This window comes from Amphiura filiformis, unplaced genomic scaffold (genome assembly GCF_039555335.1).
Source record: "Amphiura filiformis unplaced genomic scaffold, Afil_fr2py scaffold_41, whole genome shotgun sequence".
Taxonomy (NCBI): Eukaryota; Metazoa; Echinodermata; class Ophiuroidea; order Amphilepidida; family Amphiuridae; genus Amphiura; species Amphiura filiformis.
The window spans coordinates 1026143-1045062 of record NW_027305505.1 but is presented as its reverse complement, the minus strand read 5'-3'; the positions used below and the strand labels follow the sequence as shown (position 1 = coordinate 1045062).

Sequence of the window (18920 nt, the reverse complement as noted above, 5' to 3'; positions counted from 1 at the left end):
TATACATTTTTGGAAAGCTGAAGGCAAAAGCAATTTAAATATACACATTTCAACTCATTGTACAGGGTGACCTTGAAGTTATACAGGGTGGAATAAAAAAATTCCAAATATATATACATTGTAAAATGGGTCATTGCTTACATTACTAACTTGCAGATAAACTGAAAGTAAACAACATTGATTTGGTTAGAGGTTAGGGGGAGCCTACTGACTTTAGAAGAAAAAAAATCACAGCTGTTTGGTAATCTCGGAATACAGGGTGTCCCAAAATATGTTCAAATTTTTTTACAATTCAACATGTTTTGAACTGAAACATTTTACCCCTAACCCATACAGAAAAAGTAAGTCCATATTTAGATTCCTCATCAAATTTCCTCTCAGAAAATGTTTACTTTGACTATGATAGGTTAAGGTGGCTGTGTACTCTCAGACATGCATGTAGTAAAAGTGCAATAACTTTGTAATTATTCGCGCAAAACATATAAAAGTATACATTTTTATGAAGGTAAGACATCAATAAATCTTAATATAAATACAGATTTGGGGTAAAAACAACAATTTTGAAGAAAATCACAAAAAAGTGAGTTTTTGGCAATATTTGTTAGGTACATCATAACAAAAAAAACACTCTTTCCAAAATATTTTATTTTGTTTTTAGCTCAATCTTGAGGCTCCATTCCAAAAACGGTTTTTGTATTTCTTTGATATTGGCCTTATTTTTTGAGATATTGACCATATAAGGCATCAAAATGAACTTTTTAAAATTCAAAAACGCCTATTTGCACAAAATGATGCCCAAAATCGGAAATAGACCAAAATATAAAAAATGAGAAAACCGTTTCTTGAGTCGATCATGCTTTTTACGATGATCATATTTGCTTACCTATAGATGCTGTATTTATTGAGTTATCGGTACCTAAATCGTCATTTTACCGAGAAAATGAACATTGAAATAATGGCCGTTGAAGTTTAAAGTGGTCACATTTTGCACTTTCATCGAATCTCACAGGAGAATGCGACAGTTTTCGTTTTGAAACTTATATTACGTGAACATCGGGTAAATCCACAGCCCCTTGAGAAGTTTGAGCGAAATCCATTCATAACTTGATATTTAAATCGGGGAAAGAACTTGAAAAACCATGATTTTATCAGCTAAAACGGAGCCATTTTGACCACTAGGTTTTTGTGAAATCAGTGCTTCCGTGGTGTTTCCATAAGATGCGCCGCGCATGCAGATAAGCGTCGCGTAGGCCGTCAGCGATTTGTGCGTTAACAAATTGCGCGACACGCAACGCGATGAGTTGTTGCGTAGCGTGTACCTTGCTGGTACAACAAAGATTTTCTTTCCTTTTCAATTTCAAACACGAGTGGAATAGTGAAATAAAATCCTTAAAATATTGCAGTTGGAGTTTACAAATCTGGATTTTCATTCCTTGTATTTATAAAAAACATAACAAGGTACAAACATATCATAAAAACTCAATTTTGAGAAAGAAACAATGGCTAGAGTACACAGCCGCGGTAAGTACCGTAATTAAAAATTTACAGCAACTTTTAAATTTTGAAGACATCCGCATTGCTTACTACAGTGTTTAATATGAAAACGGGTAGTTTTGTACCGGTACGTAAAAGTTTGTATTTTATAGACTAAACCAATCATAAAGAGTTCAAAATGATTAAAAACAATTAGCAGAAAATCTTTATTTCCCATAGACTTTGTTCATACCGCCACCGCCTCATCCGCCACCACCTCATCAAGTTCATCAACCACCTCGGTCATTCTGAACTCAAACAACTCTAACTCCACTATCTTACATGTAGCTGATAAACAATTCTCCTTTGGAGGTCTGTTAGGGCACTCATTTAGCTACAAACTGACACCAAACACACTATAATACCTTTTGTTTATCAGAGATAACAATTTGAACAAGTCTCGATTTGGAAAAGCGCAACAAAATAACCACCATTTTTGGGTGGCGAGTTCAAAACGCGTGGCCAGAACTAGTACTAGAACCACCCCCACCGTGCCCCATGGTCGGTAGCCCGAAACATCATGGCCCTAGTTGTTCCTTCCTCACCATAGGGCCATGAACGCGGTACCATGTTAAAAAGTCAGGCACCCTGAACTGATGTCGCGGTGATGACGTCACGCTGACGGCATCTATTTATAGGAAGAATTCAAAACACGGCGACGATACAAGTCTGGTCTTTCACATCCTCAAATGTGCTCAAAATTTACGAACATGCACCAAATATGTTTTGTTTAAGACTCATCTTCACATGAGGAATGGTAGGAAGTGGTATTTATTAATTAGAAAAAGTGGTATTTTATGTCCCTGGAAAGGTTTAAGGTAGACATCTCAGACCTTTGCATTGAAAAGTGGAAATCGTAGTGACGGAGGTGTGAGTAGGCCTACCTCGGGCTACATGGTCGGATGTGTGCCAAAAATTGAATTGTCCCACCTCTCGACACATGTGCCAAAAATTGCTAGGATTGAATTCCATAAGCCACTTTTCTTGCCGAACTACTACCATTGACTATGGAGATCATAGGCCTACATAATGTACATTATCGGGGCAAGATTGACTGAATTTTGATGTTGTCATTGGTTTTACACGTAAACACTAAAATGTCTCCAATAATTCCAAAAGTGGAAGTGTATGCATGTAATATTAAGCACTATTTTATTACTATTTATAGTCTAAATCCATTGAGGTTCGACAGTGAACCTCATGTTTTTTTAATGTTTTGTATGAATAACAAACGATATGTTTATGACACATGTACTAAAAATTTCTCCCATCGTGTATCTTTGTTTGCATGGTCTAGCGGTAAGGTCTTCGCCTCCCACGCAGAGGGTCCCGAGATCGATTCCCACTCCTGGGCCTGGCTATAATAATTTTTTTTCTTCACATTCATTTTGAATCCAAAAATATTTATTTTCATGTGAAAATGTATACATTGCACTGAGAAATATATTTTATGCTTTTTTTTTCTGTAACGCACTAACAGGGCCAATAGAGCTAAAAACGCACCTCGGCAGGCTCGGGCTCGGCACGGGGCGTCCAACATCATGAACGTCCAGGCAGTGTTGCCGTCATATTGTCTGTTTTGTTTTAATACGCTATTGGCTGTTGCCACATGAATAATGTCGGCCACCGTCGTCTGTATTATGTGCACATGCTTCTGCTTCTGTACTGTACTCATCACCCTGTGTGGCCCTGTAGGGTTATCGGTACCTGTATTGATTGCATAGCCATAATGTGTTGTTTTAGTACACATGTTCACACACAATACACACAGCACCACAGCTAGCAGCTCTTCTTATTTATCATGATTATTTCATTTGTGATATTATGTGATTAATAATTCCCATACTTACTCATGTACTCGATGACATTAAGTAGGACCCCCTACTCTATTTTCTACGCAAGAAAATCACAACGTCAAGTGTACTTCCAATATGTCCAATCGTAAATAAATGACAGTGTCTAGCAATAGCATGAATCTCGCTGGAGTACCCTGAATCTTGCGCTTCCTTCCGTATTCGATCACAGATAAATATTTTGGAGACTTGGACAAGATCTTACTGACTGCAACGTATGATCTTTGACCTGCTTCTGTCCATACACGTCAGGTACACGTTGACCTCATTAATATTAATTGTTGACGTCATCACGTTTCAACAACCGTTTTACATTGCTTATATTATAGAACTGGACGAAAAAACAAACAAACAAACAAATAAGAAATAAATACAAAAATAAAAACTAACTAACTAACTAACAAACAAACAAACAAACTAAATAACTAAATGACTAAATAAATAACTACATAACTAAATAACTAAATAAATATTAAAATAAATAGATAAATAAATAGATAAATAAATAAATAAATAAATAAATAAATAAATAAATAGATAAATAAATAGATAAATAGATAATAGATAAATAGATAAATAAATAAATAAATAGATAAATAAATAAATAAATAATAAATAATAAATAGATAAATAGATAAATAGATAAATAGATAAATAGATAAATAGATAAATAGATAAATAGATAAAATAAATAAATAAATAAATAAATAAATAAAAAATAAATAAATAAATAAATAAATAAATAAATAAATAAATAAGTAAATAAATAAATAAATAAATAAATAAATAAATAAATAAATAAATAAATAAATAAATAAATAAATAAATAAATAAATAAATAAATATCCGTACCTGCCCCCGGGTGGCCACTGGCCAGTTCTCAAAATGAACTGCCAAAATCGCATGACACCATAAAGCGTAGCCAGCAAGGGGGGGGGGGCAGGGACATACTGCCCTGCCTGGACACCTAAAAATGGGGATGGAGAAGTGGAAAAATGGGGACGAAGAATGGGGAGAAAGAGAAAAAGAAGGAGAAGGAGAAGGACTGTAAGAGAAAGCTAGACGATAAAAAAACTACTAACCAAAACTTAAAACTAGACAATACTGATGTTCCTGCCCCCCCCCCCTTTCCACAAGATGCCCAGTAGCATGGCGTCGGGGTTACAAGGGGGCGCGGGGAGCGCTGAATTGACCGATTCGACATCGATTCTGCGCCCCTCCAAGCGATTAAAGTCAAAATTTTTGCACGCTTCGCGTGCATTTCAGCGCAAAATCATTTGAAAGATCATTAAGACCGATATTCACCTTCATTAAACCAAAATTAATTGTGGTTGGCCATATTTATCCAAATTTTGGCACGCATCTGTTCGCAATTGTTTCAAGGATTGTATTTGGGGGTGCCATTATGTATCCGTATCCGTAGCCCTGGGCGCCACAACCCCTAGCTAAGCCCGATAGCTAAGGGGCTGTGCAATAATTATGAGCCCTGGGGAGGGTAAAATTGGGGGGAGAAAGACATTCTTGGTAAGCCGAAAGGGGGGGGGCAAGCAATTTTTGTCAAGCCGAGGGGGGGGCAAGCGATTTTTGGCACACATTCATGTTGCGCCTTGAATACGCTCTAAAAAGGCTTAGGAAAACAGTACGGATCACGCTTATATACGCAAATTTTCCTACTCGCTCCGCTCGCAACATGCATCTGCACCATTTAAGGTTTGTAAATTGGGATCCCATGCGCAAGGGGTGGGGCAAAGAATTTTTGATGGGCCGTGAGGGGGGAGCAAGCGATTTTTGGCGGTCTGAGAGGGGGCAAGCAATTTTTGGCGAACCATTTGGAAATTTTACCCCTCCCTGGGGGCTCATAATTATTGCACAGCCCTAAGCCACTGGATGCAATCCTAATAAGGACAATTTTTGTCCAGCCCGGGGGGCAAAGCGGCCGCAACTACAAAAATTTGCAATGTGCATGGGGATTTTGGCAGGCCAAGAACAGGAGGGTGGGCCAATCACCGTATTTGGACATTTACGCCCCCCCCAGCTTGCTAATTATTGCTCAGCCCCTACTATAAGATTTTGGAATCTGGCATATTTGTGACGTCATTATGATGAATATTGAAAAGTATCGTCATTACTGGGAATATAGTATGCCAACGAGTTGCATTCTGGGTAAAATAAGTACTATAAGGGCGCAGACCACCAAATAACTTCCCCTTTGAAAAGCACGTAAAAATCAACTTTTTTTTAAGCGGCGTTTTCTACCAGGCGTGATAATATTTTACACTTTTTAACGTCATCCCTGTATTAATTAAGGTTAAGCTTCGATTTTGGTTAAGGTTAAGCTTCGATTCAGTTTTTTATAAAAAAATGTTGAAAAGCGACGCCGCTATTTCAACGCCAAAACTAGTATTAAAACTTGTTCCGTTAGGGGTGGTGCAATAATTATGTGTATCCCCAGGGGGTGAATTATAGGGGGGCAAAGATTTTTGGCAGGCCAAAGGGGGGCAAGCATTTTTGGCAGGTCGAAAGGGGGGTCAAGTGATTTTGGCAGGTCGAAAGGGGGGGCAAGCAATTTTGGCACAGATATTTTGGGCACCGTTTCTATATTACGCCCTAAAAGGCGTGGGAAAACGTTACGAACACGTTCAAATATGCAAAATTTCCTGCTCGCTGCGCCGCAATATATGTTTAGACACTTTAAGGTTTTAAATGTGGTTTCCCCAAAATCTTGCATGTGCAAGGGGGGGGCAAAGATTTTTGGCACGTCAAAGGGGGGGGCAAAGGTTTTTGGCACGTTGAAAGGGGGGCAAAGGTTTTTGGCACGGCCAAAGGGGGGGCAAGCGATTTTGGCAGACCATTTTGAGAATTCTCCCCCCGGGGGTACACATAATTATTGCACCACCCCTTAGCAGTAATTTGGACAGGGCCTACTTTTCTTGTGAAATCGATTGGTATAAAATCATATCTATTTTAGTCATTAATAGGTTAGCATCTTTCATTTAAATCAGAACATGCCAACCTCACGAAGAACATGGTCCCTAAGGACGCCACATCCAGTGGCGTACCATGGCCGCTCCTATCCGGGCCCGGATCCCGGGGGGCTGAAGAAAATTTTCCGCCCCTAGTCAACAGCCCGAAAAGGTTGACCCAATTTTTTTAAGGTTGTTTGAAAAAGTGAAGAGAGAAAAAATTTTTAAAAAAAAATAAGGATTATAGGCGCTAGCGCCCTAAAAGCAATAAATGTAGGCTATAGTCACAAATTTGTATACTTTTTCAAATTTTTTCCGCCCTTTCTTCTTCTGATACTATTTGCCGCCGCTTCTTCTTTCGCCGCCCAACTTTTTGCCACCCCTTCTTCCACCGCCCCTTAGTTTTAGCCGCCCCCTGCTTTTACACCGGGAGGCTGGCGCCCCCAAAGCCCCACCCAAATACGCGCATGACATCATCTCCAGTAGCCATATACTTTTAACTGGAACTTGTTAGAGACTGGAATCAGTTAGTCCTTTCTCGTTACCCAAAAGGCTAGAGCAAATATTGTACCGTCCAAAATGGATTGTCAAGATGCAAGTCTTACAAAATGGCATTTCCTGAAAGACGTAAAAGTTTGTAGAAATTGGCCTAGTTGGGCCAGCTTGGCGTAGACCGAGGGTGGGGTAGTGCGGGCCGTAACCCTCTCCTATTATGGGTTGTTGTCGAGTTCCTACGGGAAGATCATTTAAAACAAACAAACAAACTCATCACAATTGCACCTTTCGCGCAGTGATTTGGTGTAATGCGCCCATAATATCGGCCACTACAATATAGGGTTGGGCAAAATTTGGTTTGCAAGGCTGCAATCGGCTTGGGCGGTGACTAACTCGTCCACGCTGGCTGGTATGTACACTGTAGTACATGTTAGTAACATTGGGAAATGGGTACTGCATACACGGCAGTATATGGACATATAATTTTGCACATTGCCTAATGGTTACTATTTGTATGTAGTACATATTGGTCAATGTGTACTATTGTCTGTATCGGGTGGTTTAAGCCTAAAATTTGGTTGTACATTATGTTTTGTTTGAAAAACTAATAAATGATCCCATCAAACAACCGTGACCTGCATGGACTGGCTTACGATCTTCAACTGACACTACCAGACTCACTGAACAAACTTACACACCTCGCACTCTTCAATCTGCTGCCGACAGATCATTCGCATATGTGGCTCCTCGGTTGTGGAACACTTTACCACCTGCTCTGCGGTCTGTGCCATCACTTCAAATGTTTAAGAAAGGACTTAAAACACACCTTTTCTTTTGTTCCATATTATTTGCTTGCTTTTATTTTTTGTTTGTTATTTATTATATAGTGTATCATCACACACGCTGTAATATCTATGAAACAGCGTGTCATAAATACTTAATGAAATTAAACGCTTACGGACAAAATTAACTGAGAAACAAAAAGCAAGTGATTTAAGCCAACCAAGGATTGAGCCACCGCCAGAGTTTTGCTCAGAAACAGTGTCTTCTGCTAAAAGGAATCCCCAGCAGCAGTACGGGGAGACGGTCAATGTCTCCGGAGAGGAGAGGCATGTTGCAGCTCGTGGCTCAGAAGAGGCTGACCACGTGGAGTATGCAAGAGCATCAACTCCGGGAGAAGAGCAGGAGCAACGCCAATTTCAGGAGATGCAAACGATTCTCCTGAACAATATGCCAGACAAACGCAACCAAGGACAGTTGGACAAATCGAGTTACAAAAGACATGAAAGGACACAAAAAGATGCGCCGTGTAGCCTGATGGAAGATGTGAGCGTTATGATGAAATTAAGAATTGTTCATGAATTCCACCGGGGTACGGAAGAGCAACGGCATCCGATCCAGATGTGTTTATCCGGGAGCCGATGCAGACCAACAAATTTATGAAAGAAGAGCAGCTGACGCAAAGTTGTGAAACTCCAGCGGTCCCATATGCATCGGCAAGTGTTAATTATGGACAAAGATCCCAAGTCGGAAACCATCAGGACGAGGAGGTATAACAAATAAAGTTGGAGTTGGAGAATTTGAAACAAGAAAGTAGTGAGCTCCGTCAAATGCTAACGGGTCAGGTACCATCCGGCAGTCATAAGAAATATAAGAAACGGGCTCCGACATCACATCAAGTAGTCAGCTCAGAGGTCCGAAGGAAGGATGGAGGTGATATGACCCCGGGTAATGTCAGCATAGAACGACATAAAGGCAACTTTAGAAGAGTCAAAGAAGAAATGTCGGATACAGAATCTGTCGACTCCGAAGAAGAGGAGTCACATCACAGCAGTGGACCATGGAGGTTAAGGAGAAAGGATTGTATAAAAGGAATGGATAAATTCCGGAGCCGAATGGAGCGGCCTTAGCAGAAACAAATTACGCCCGAAGCATTCAAAGGAGACATGCCTCTACAGGTATACCTTAGCCAATTTGAGTCTGTCGCGACTTGGAACGGATGGACTGACAGCCAAAAGGCACAGCAATTATTTATGAGCCTTCGTGGTCGAGCCAGAGGTGTAATTCGACAGCAGGATGAGTGGAGAACAATTACTTATCAGGAGTTGGTAAAGCGGTTAGAAACCACGTTCTCCGGCCAAGCAGAACTATACTTGGCACAGATTCGTGGTCGCCATCAACAGAAACAAGAAAGTCTGCAAGATTTTGCACAAGCTGTTAGAAAACTAACAGATAATGCTTACGTCGGCATCGCAGAAGAAGCCAGAAACCGGAAGGCGACGAGGAAGTGGTAGACAAGACCCAGGCAGAGGAAGTGGTTGCTACAGGTGTGGAGCATTGGATCATTATAAGGCAAGCTGTCCTCAAACGTTTCGCAGCTCGAGAGGAGGATGGAATCATCCGGGAAACGATTTTCGGCCCAACCTAGGAGCCCCGGAAGGGTCGAAATCGGTAGCGTGGGCTCCGGAAAACCAACAGTAAACAGAAATGCGACTACAAATCAGCAAAAACCGTCATTAAACCCAACATCTGAAAATGTAGAACGTGGTCGCTCTCTAGTTGTAGAAGGACACATAGCCAGCTGCTCAGTAGAATACTTGGTGGACACGGGGACTACAGACACTATTATTTCCGTCCAGATGTATAACAGTATTCCAGTTGACTCAAGGCCTGCTCTTTTTCCCATGAAAGATGCAGCAGAACAAGCAGATGGAAGTCTATAGGATGGGTATAAATGAACGTCCACATCGGACCCGCTTCTATGTTCACGCCAGTAGTAGTGGCCGAAATAACGAAAGACGCTATGTTGGGTATGGATTTCATGTACGAGTATATGTCAAAATGCACCATTGATCCTAAGGAGCAGTTGAGATTCGGAGACATGAGATGCTCATACCTGGAAAAATTAATAAGACCCCGGGAATTGAAGGACTCGGAATCCTAGAACCGGGGAGCAGTAAACTTAAAGAAGCAGGAGCTGTGGTGGCGAGAGTGGTTGTAGACTTGGATACAACAAAACCTGATTACATACCCGTCAGAGTATTCAATCCAACCCTGTCAAACCTAACGGTAAAGGAGAATCCACCAAAAAACGTTGACAACGTAAAAGAAAGCAGCAAGTTTAAAAGCCCCACCTCGGCTCACTTTTTGAAACTTGGTCCCATTTGTAAAAGATACGGATTTAAACTTTGTCATAATTATCAACTTGAAACACAAAGTGTTATGTGTCTTAATGTGCCGATGCGATATTAAATTGTTAGCATTCTGGAACGATCAGAAAGGTTATTATGTTGTTCTTGGCCAATATCCTATATAATTATGTTTTGTTTTATAATATCAAGTTCATGATCAATTGAATGATCGATTGAATTAAACGAATAACAAATATGCATGTTAATGACAATGATGCTATTTTAAAAACACCTATTTGCTGTTGATATTCAAAATGGGACCAAGTTTCAAAAAGTGAGCCGAGGTGGGGGCTTTTTAAACTTGCTACTTCATTTACGTTGTCAACGTTTTTTTGGTGGATTTCTTTCTTTTTATGAATGTAGCCTAGCAGCTCCAAGCTTGGTAAGTCATCGGGTTACGAAGTACTCCATAAAGCGAATAAAACGAAAAACAGATGTTTGAAATTATGTTATCCTTGATTTACGACAGTAAATAATCTAACAAAACTTTATCAGCCGTTTATGTTTAAAACTCGCTGGTCACAGCTACCGCGTGACTGTAATGTAATAGGGATACATAATATGATCAATATACATTTTAATATACTTTAATTATTCAAAGGCAACTAAGAAAATGTAAATATGAACAACACATACCCAATGTTGACGATGCCAGCGAGACACAGAGTCAGTCCGATTTACTGAGAAATACGCGTATAATTATATAGCAAGGCTTATACTACGGAAGCGTCTAAGTGCCACGACTTAGCAAGATAATTATGTTTTAATGATTGTGGTTTTTGTAGTACTGCGGGGCAATCTAGTTGGATATCCAAATTTCGCGGTTGATAGTTCTTTGTAGCCCTGTGGGGCAATTTAGTTGGATATCCCTATTAAGCGGCAGTTGTTGGCGGTCTTTCGCGGTTTGTGATTTTAATTTCCCTCATTCTTCATGCCCTACCCTCTATCGGGGGTTAATTTATAGTTTAAGCTTGTTGGATAACTATACTTCGCGGTGTGTGGCTTTTGAAGCACTGCGGGGCAATCTAGCTGGATGTCTCTATTGAGCGGCGGTTGTTGGTGGTCTTTCGCAGTTTGTGGTTTTAATTTGTTGGATATCCAAATTTCGCGGTGTGTGGTTCTTTGTAGCCCTGCGGGACAATCTAGTTGGATATCCCTAGTGAGCGGTGGTTTTTGGCGTTCTTTCTCGGTTTGTGGTTTTAATTTCTCTAATTTATCAGGCCCTGGCCTCTATCGGTGTCTAATTTGTCTTTTAAACTGGTTGGATATCCATATTTCGCGGTTCGTGGTTCTTTGTAGCCCTGCTTTGTAGTTTGACATTCCTATTGAGCGGCGGTTGTTGGCGATCTTTTGCGAATTGTGGTTTTTAATTTCCCTCATTCTTCAAGCCCTGATCTTTAGGAGGGGGGAGGGGGGTAATTTATAGCTTAAGCTTGTTGGATAACCATACTTCTTTGTAGCCCCGCGGGTCAATTTAGGTGGATATCCAAAATTCGCGGGTTGTGGTTCTTTGTAACCATGTGGGGCAATCTAGTTTGACATCCCTATTGAGCGGCGGTTGTTGGCGGTCTTTCGCGGTTTGTGGTTTTAATTTCCCTCATTCTTCAAGCCCTGCTCTCTATCGAGGGTTAAATAAATAGCTTAAGCTTGTTGGCTATCCTAATTTCGCGGCTTGTGGTTCTTTGCAGCCCTGAGGAAAATCTTGTTGCACATTCCTATAGGCTGTGCCAAGTTGTTCCGTGTGTCTGTGGTGGGGACAGTCCCTCCCTTCAACAGGCCTTTGGGTATTTTTGCCGCTTTGCTAATTTGTCTTTACGTATGACTTTAATGGCCTTCCATATTTGGTTGTCTCTTTTTGGATACGTTTTTGTCCCTGCTGGCCTTCCATATTAGTGGAACAATTTTTCACACCTATAGAGTGTATGCAATAAACCAACCGGAACGGTATAACAATTGAAATGACAGTCATGTCGGAATACAGTTCTACGATAGCTGAAGATGACAGAGGGACAGATCTCTAGATCGATTCAACAACCATTCATACATATTACATGTTTTATTGTCCTATTATCATGCGAATCGCCCCGTGGTAGAACAGAACTTTATTTAAATGAGAAAAATATTGGTAACCTGATCTAGTTTCTTGTGTTATTCAGATTGTTGTGTTGTTCAGATTTTAAAAAATAAAGAAAGTAATAAAGAGATTTCTTTTATTATTTGTTCTGCTAGCGGCTGCACTATATACATAGGTTTTTTTTTTAAATAGGCCCTTAAATATAATAAATAATAAACCTGAGAATCAAACATCTTGCTTTGATAAAAAAAAAATAATATCACAATAGCACTGGATGATTAAAATTGTGTTATCCTTGATTAATGACAATAAAATTATTGTTTAATAAAATGTTGAAAAAAATCAATTGGTCACCGGATTTCGAACTCGGATCCCCGGATCCGGAGTCGAACGCCGAAACCATTGAGCCACGGGACTCTGATGTAAATTGCTGTGTCGAAGTACAGTATTTATTATATGAATGGGTGGATCGTCCGGAAAGAACAAAAGAAGTGTGAAAAACTTGATTTTTTGGCGAATGGGGCTCAGAATTTGTATGTAGGGTATCTCAGAAAATGCTAGGGTATAATTGGAAGTAAATCTGAAAAAGTAGTGTGCAGGTGATTGCCCGCTACACTACGAACTTACACACTATACTGTTGTATCTAAATACTCGACAGCTTTGTAAGGTCAAACTTTTTACTGTGAGGTTACCACGCTTGCGCGGAAGCTGTTTTGTGTGACCTTTATGCTAATTCAGTGACCCGTGTTCACTCACGCTGCCCTGCATTTCCCGCCGTGAATCAAATCATCCTCCAGACACGCTCCATAAGATATGCTAATGCATGGAGTACAAAGAATTACTTTGATCAATACCAGTTAAACAGGTGATTGGTATTGTACTCCATGCATTTGCATGTCTTCTGGAGCGTGTCTGGAGGATGATTTGGCCGAGTAAAAATAAAAACGTGTTTCTCGTCCGGGTTTAAAAAAGGAGGAAGAGGGGCTTAAGGCCCTTTTTATTTTATTGTTCTGGTAGGTACGCCCCCGCTAGTGATCACAGAACCATCCAGAATTGTTTCTTGCATATTTAGCAAGGCTATAGAAAACATCTCAACTTCCAAGACATCTTTCTTCAAAAGTTTTGACTGAATTAAAAAAAACTGAAAATAAATTTGAAGCGGCCTCAAAAAAGGAAGCGGGAGGAGACGAGAAACATGTTTTATTTTTATTCGGCCTTATGATCTTCCGTGCAGTAGAAACGGGAAAATCCGAAATATTACTCAAATTTGGTCCAACTTTGGCTTAAATGTAACACAAAACTCGAAAATGTAACACGTTAAAACTTGCACAGTGTTATACTGTGTAGTTTTCCGATGATGGAAAAAATCAAAATATTCAAAAAAATCCAAGAAATTGTGAATCTTGCGATGAAATTTATACCTCAAAATGTTTCAGAATTGTCAACTTGCCTAAAAATTCCGATGATCAAAAACATGTGCGCCATGTGCGCTGAAAAATGTCATTATTTTCCTTATCTCTTCACCGATTTTCAAGGTTTAAAAAACTTCGTGTATATTGCCATTTTGTCTAAATGTGAGTAGAAAGTTGTCAGATTCAAAACATCATTCAACCCTCAAAGAACTTTCTAAAATCCCCGTGTCGAACACACGAAGATTAAAAGTTCGGCTGGTCATTCGGCAAACATCGGCAGGATCTCGCTGAGTCCACTGTGATTGGTCCAGCGGCTGGAGCATGCGCGAGTAATTTAACAAGCATTTGGATACAGTAATATTTGTAGTGCGCTAGTGCTGTAGCCTTATCCAAAAATTCTGGATCAGCATTATTTTCTACTAATTTTCGCTATGAAATACCACGTGAAATGAAGCAAAAGTGTTTGTTTATTATCAAACAATGGTTGACTGTAGGATTGGTGTCCCTTTTTGAATTAATGATTTGTCAAGATATGGTTGGTTGCGAGAGCTGGTTAGTCTCAAAGGCAATGAAAGATCGATTGCAATCAACGGAAATGTGGTTCCTCAGACGAATGTTGAGGATCCCTTGGACTAGTCACACCACAAATGAAACAGTTTTGCATAGAGCTGGCAGTCAACGGACGCTCCTGAGGAAGATCCGGAAACTGCAACTTGATTTCCTGGGCCACTGTATGAGGAAAGATGATCTGGAGTGTTTGTTCCTGAAGATTAATGGAAGGAGAGACAGAGGGCGCCAGAGGACAACTTATCTTCAGAGTATCGCAGCCTGGACGGGTGTGGATAACATCAAGCTGTTGAGATTGGCAAAGAACAGGATGGATTGGCATTCCATGGTCGCCTACGTCACTGGATATGGCACATAGAGAGAGAGAGTCAATATATTACATTTGGGACTCTAAATAACATTAAACATGGTTTTAGATACACTTTGTACCCAGCGAAAAATATCATAGAACAATAGAAGTCAAGTGTTTTAATGTTAGGTGTAAATATAGTCTCGCGGGAGCATCTTATTAGTCTTCTTTAACAGTCTTTTAAAAAAAAAAAAAAACCTTGCTGGTCACGGCTACCGCGTGACTCTAATATCGCAATTGGAACAGTAAGCCCTGTAGTAGGTTGGGAGACTGTGAACAAGATAGATCAAGAAATAAACAAACAAAGGTCGGAGAGGAATGTACCAGAGCACCTGCAGACGTTGTATGAAGCGAGAGCACAGGAGTTACCAAAAGAGTACCACGCATGAGTTGCGTATTTGATGACGGAATATCAAGATGTATTTTCAACCGGAGATGGTGATCTTGGGAGAACCGGCATTGTCAAACATCGGATAAACACTGGTAATGCTCCACCAATCCGACAAAAACCGAGACGACTCGCAACCGCTATGCAAGCAGAAGCTGACAGGCAAGTTAAAGACATGTTGAAGAGAGGGACAATTGAGCCATCCGAGAGCCCTTGGGCCTCTCCGATTGTCTTAGTCACGAAGAAAGATGGCTCCCGGAGATTTTGCTCCGACTACAGATTGTTGAATGAGGTAACTGTTAAAGACTCTTATCCGATTCCCCGGATTGAAGAAACATTGGAATCATTATCCGGAGCACAGTGGTTTTCAACACTAGACCTCGCCTCCGGATATTGGCAAGTGGAGTTAGATCAAGAAGCTAAGGAAAAATCAGCCTTTGTAGTGCGGGGAGGACTATACCAATGGACAGTTATGCCTTTCGGGTTGTGTAATGTTCCATCGACTTTTGAAAGGCTCATGGAAAATATAATGGCAGGACTACAATTGGAAAGTCTCCTGATCTACTTAGACGATGTGATAGTGTTCGGCAAGACCATAGAAGAAGAGTTAAACAGATTGATGAGAGTGTTCCAAAAACTCAGACAAGCCAATCTGAAACTAAAGCCAAAGAAGTGTGTGTTATTTCAGAAGAGTGTGCTGTACCTTGGGCACGTCGTGTCAAGAGATGGTATTGCCACAGATCCGGAGAAGATCCGAGTTATCCAGGAATGGGAAACTCCAAAATGCCTCAAAGATGTGCGTGCCTTCCTCGACTTAGCATCTTATTAAAAGAAGGTATGTGAAGAGCTTCTGTGATATTGCTAGACCACTAAACCGCTTGACACAGAAGAACATCGCATTCAATTGGACAAAAAGTTGCGAAGAGGCTTTCCTTGCATTGAAGCAGTGTTTAACAACAAGTCCTGTTTTAGCATATCCTACATACTCCGGCCAATTCATTCTTGACACGGACGCTAGTGCATACGGGATAGAAGCTGTGCTCTCCCAAGAACAGAACGGTCAGGAAAAGGTTATTGCTTATGCCAGCAAAACGCTCACGAGAGCTCAAAGGAATTACTGTGTCACACGAAGAGAGCTACTGGCAGTAGTCTTCTTTGTTCGGTACTTCAGACCGTACTTATATGTCAGACACTTTACGATCCGCACTGACCACGGATCACTCCGTTGGCTTATCAACTTTCGAAATCCGGAGGGTCAAGTGGCTAGGTGGGTACAGAAACTTGGAGAATACGACTATGAAATCATACATCGCGCCGGGAAGAGCCACCAAAACGCCGATTCTCTATCCAGAAAACCTTGCTCTCGATGTAATAGGAGCGACTCCGAGAGCAAAACCACTCCTCCAATAGAAGAGGAGCCGGAGCCAAAAAGAGACATTATAATGTCGAATAAATCTTGCCAATTTCCCCCGGAGCAAAATAGTGCTCCGAGCTCCGGAGAAGGACGACAAGAGGACAACCATCACCCGCAGCAATACGGTGATCATGACTCGACTAACACAAGCAATGGGAGCCCTTTCGGAGCAAGTCCGGGGATAGTACCAAATAAACAGACATACAGTAAAGCTGCTCCGACGAATATAAGTGAACAAACGGATCAACTAAGTGCTACTGAGCGATCTGTTTTAACCAGTTGTAACGACTCAGATCAATTAGCAAGCAAGCATAGAACAGCATCCGTTTTTAAAAACAGCTCCGGATCAGTAACAGACAGCCAAGTAAACCAAACAAGAAAAGTAAGAGCCATTTGTCCTGTACTAAAATGGACGAATGAAGAAATGAAAAATGCGCAGATCAATGATTCCGATTTGTCATGGCTTTGGACGACCAAGGAATTAAACAAGAAACCGGAATATGCAGTAGTATCACCATTGTCAAAAGCTGCTAAGGTCTATTATCTAGAATGGGACCGAATAGAGCTGAAAGAAGGTCAATTGTATCGACGATGGGAGTCTAATGATGGTAAAGGCATAAAGTGGCAGTTAATTATGTCAGAGAAGTATAAACAGACTGTGCTTGAAGAATTGCACAACTCCAAAAAAAAAAACAGGAACAAGCTGAACGAAAGATTCTACTGGTTTGGAGTTAGCAGTGACATTCGTTCTTGGCTCCGAAAATGTGATATTTGTGCCAAACGGAAATCACCTTCTACAAGAAGAAAAGCCAAGCTACAACAAGACATAGCAGGACATCCGGGACAGAGAATAGCCATGGATATCCTTGGTCCCCTTCCCATAACTCCGACATGTAATCGTTACATTCTTGTTGTCGGAGACTACTTTTCCTAGTGGGTGGACGCATATTATATACCGGATCAGGAAGCAGTCACCCGTGCAAATAAGTTAACACATGAGTGGATATGTCGGCACGGATGTCCAATAATTCGTCACAGTGACCAAGGGAGAAACTTTGAAAGCAAAGTCATGGCAAAGGTATGTTCATTGCTTGGAATAGATAAAACACGGACTACGCCACTGAACCCCAAGTCAGATGGCTTCATAGAACGATTCAACAGAACTATGCTGAATACAATTGCAGTCCTGTTTTACCTTTCGCTCTTATGGCATACAGAAGCTCCGTGCAGGAATCAACCTCTGAAACTCCACATGCTATGTTGTACGGAATGGAGATGGAACTCCCGATATATATATCATCAACTCCGGTCGAGCCAGAAACAGATAAAGTGTTTAAGACAGATTATGCTCAAGCAATGCGAAACAATTTAAGAGCTGTACACGACAGAGCTAGAGAAAACGTACAACAAGCAGCGAAGAGACAGAAAAGGAACTATGACAGAGGTATCATAACACAACCTATTCAAGTAGAGTCTTTTGTATGGCTACATCAGGAAGTCAGGAAGAAAGGACGACGTCCAAAGCTACAATTCAAGTGGGATGGACCCTACTTAGTTACAACTAAGTTATCTGATGTTGTATACAGAATACAGAAATCGCCACAGTCGAAGCCCAAAGTCGAAGACTCAAACCATACTAAGGCGAACAATTAAGAAACTGGTTGAAAAATTAAACAAAATGTGATCTTCAGGCTCCGATGCTCAAATATATGCAGCTCCGGAAATCTGGCGCATAGTTACTCCAAGATATTAATGACTCATATGCTCCGGCGCACAAATTATTTTACGCTCCGGAAATCCGGCGCATAACTCAGTGGCTCCGAGATATGCTATGAATCCCTATTCTGATAGAGGGCGTGCATCAGGAGTGTGACGTTACTCTGTAGTAAATACATTAAGACGCCATGCCGTTTTGAACTCAGTTGCTTCTTGGGTGTCAGACGTGCCGTACGATATTCCCAGTCCTCATGTAAAACACAGATGGTCCGCACAAAACATACAGCTCGAGTAAATCCGGACTACAGGCCACAAGGAACGCTGGCGACGTATTCACCCCGACGAGAGGCAATGGCACCTAACCAAATACAATGCCCACAATGTGACCGGAGATTCGCCCATAGACACAACCTCTTACGGCATCAGCGCAACTTCCATGGGCCGGTAACGTACAGGTATGCATGCCCGTTAAGCCCGGCACGGTTGTTCTCGAGACGCTCGGATCTGAGAGTACATTATACTGCACAGCATTCGGAGGCGGATATAGAAGAAGTGGAAGAGGTTGAGATGTCGGAAATGCCAGTAACTCCCGCAGTAACTATTTCTTCAAAATCTCTTCAGAATCAGGCCGCCAGCCAAGCACAATCTGACGGAACGAGTGAAATTGGGATATCGCCAAAGAAGAGAGCGCGTAAGTCCAAGACTCCGGCATCCTCCGCGACTACTAGTACTACAGCTACTACCAGTACTATTACGGAGCAGCCAAGGGAGGTACCAGGAGCATCAGGAGCCTCCGGGCTTCTCCCAATGTGTCATCTTGCAGATGTTGGAGGGCGCAGCGGAAAACTGGTGCGAATTACGGAGACCATCACCAGAGAGTATATTTTTGAGTAAAACTATGAACTAAAACCATGCATCTAGAGCTCCCAAAGTTATGTATTACAATAATTCATGTCATAATTGA

The 18920-nt window shown here is 41.0% G+C and overlaps 1 protein-coding gene across 1 annotated transcript; it reads left to right on the top strand.

Moving 5' to 3' along the window:
* The first annotated feature begins 17446 nt into the window (after positions 1-17446).
* On the top strand, positions 17447-17893 carry LOC140144140 (uncharacterized). Its single transcript, XM_072165976.1, has one exon. It carries the CDS (start codon positions 17447-17449, stop codon positions 17891-17893), a length of 447 nt encoding a protein of 148 aa, XP_072022077.1.
* The last annotated feature ends 1027 nt before the right edge of the window (positions 17894-18920 follow it).

Bases quoted from the DNA above. Each gene is read 5' to 3' on its own strand.
- LOC140144140 (XM_072165976.1), top strand. From the start codon at position 17,447: ATGGCATACAGAAGCTCCGTGCAGGAATCAACCTCTGAAACTCCACAT.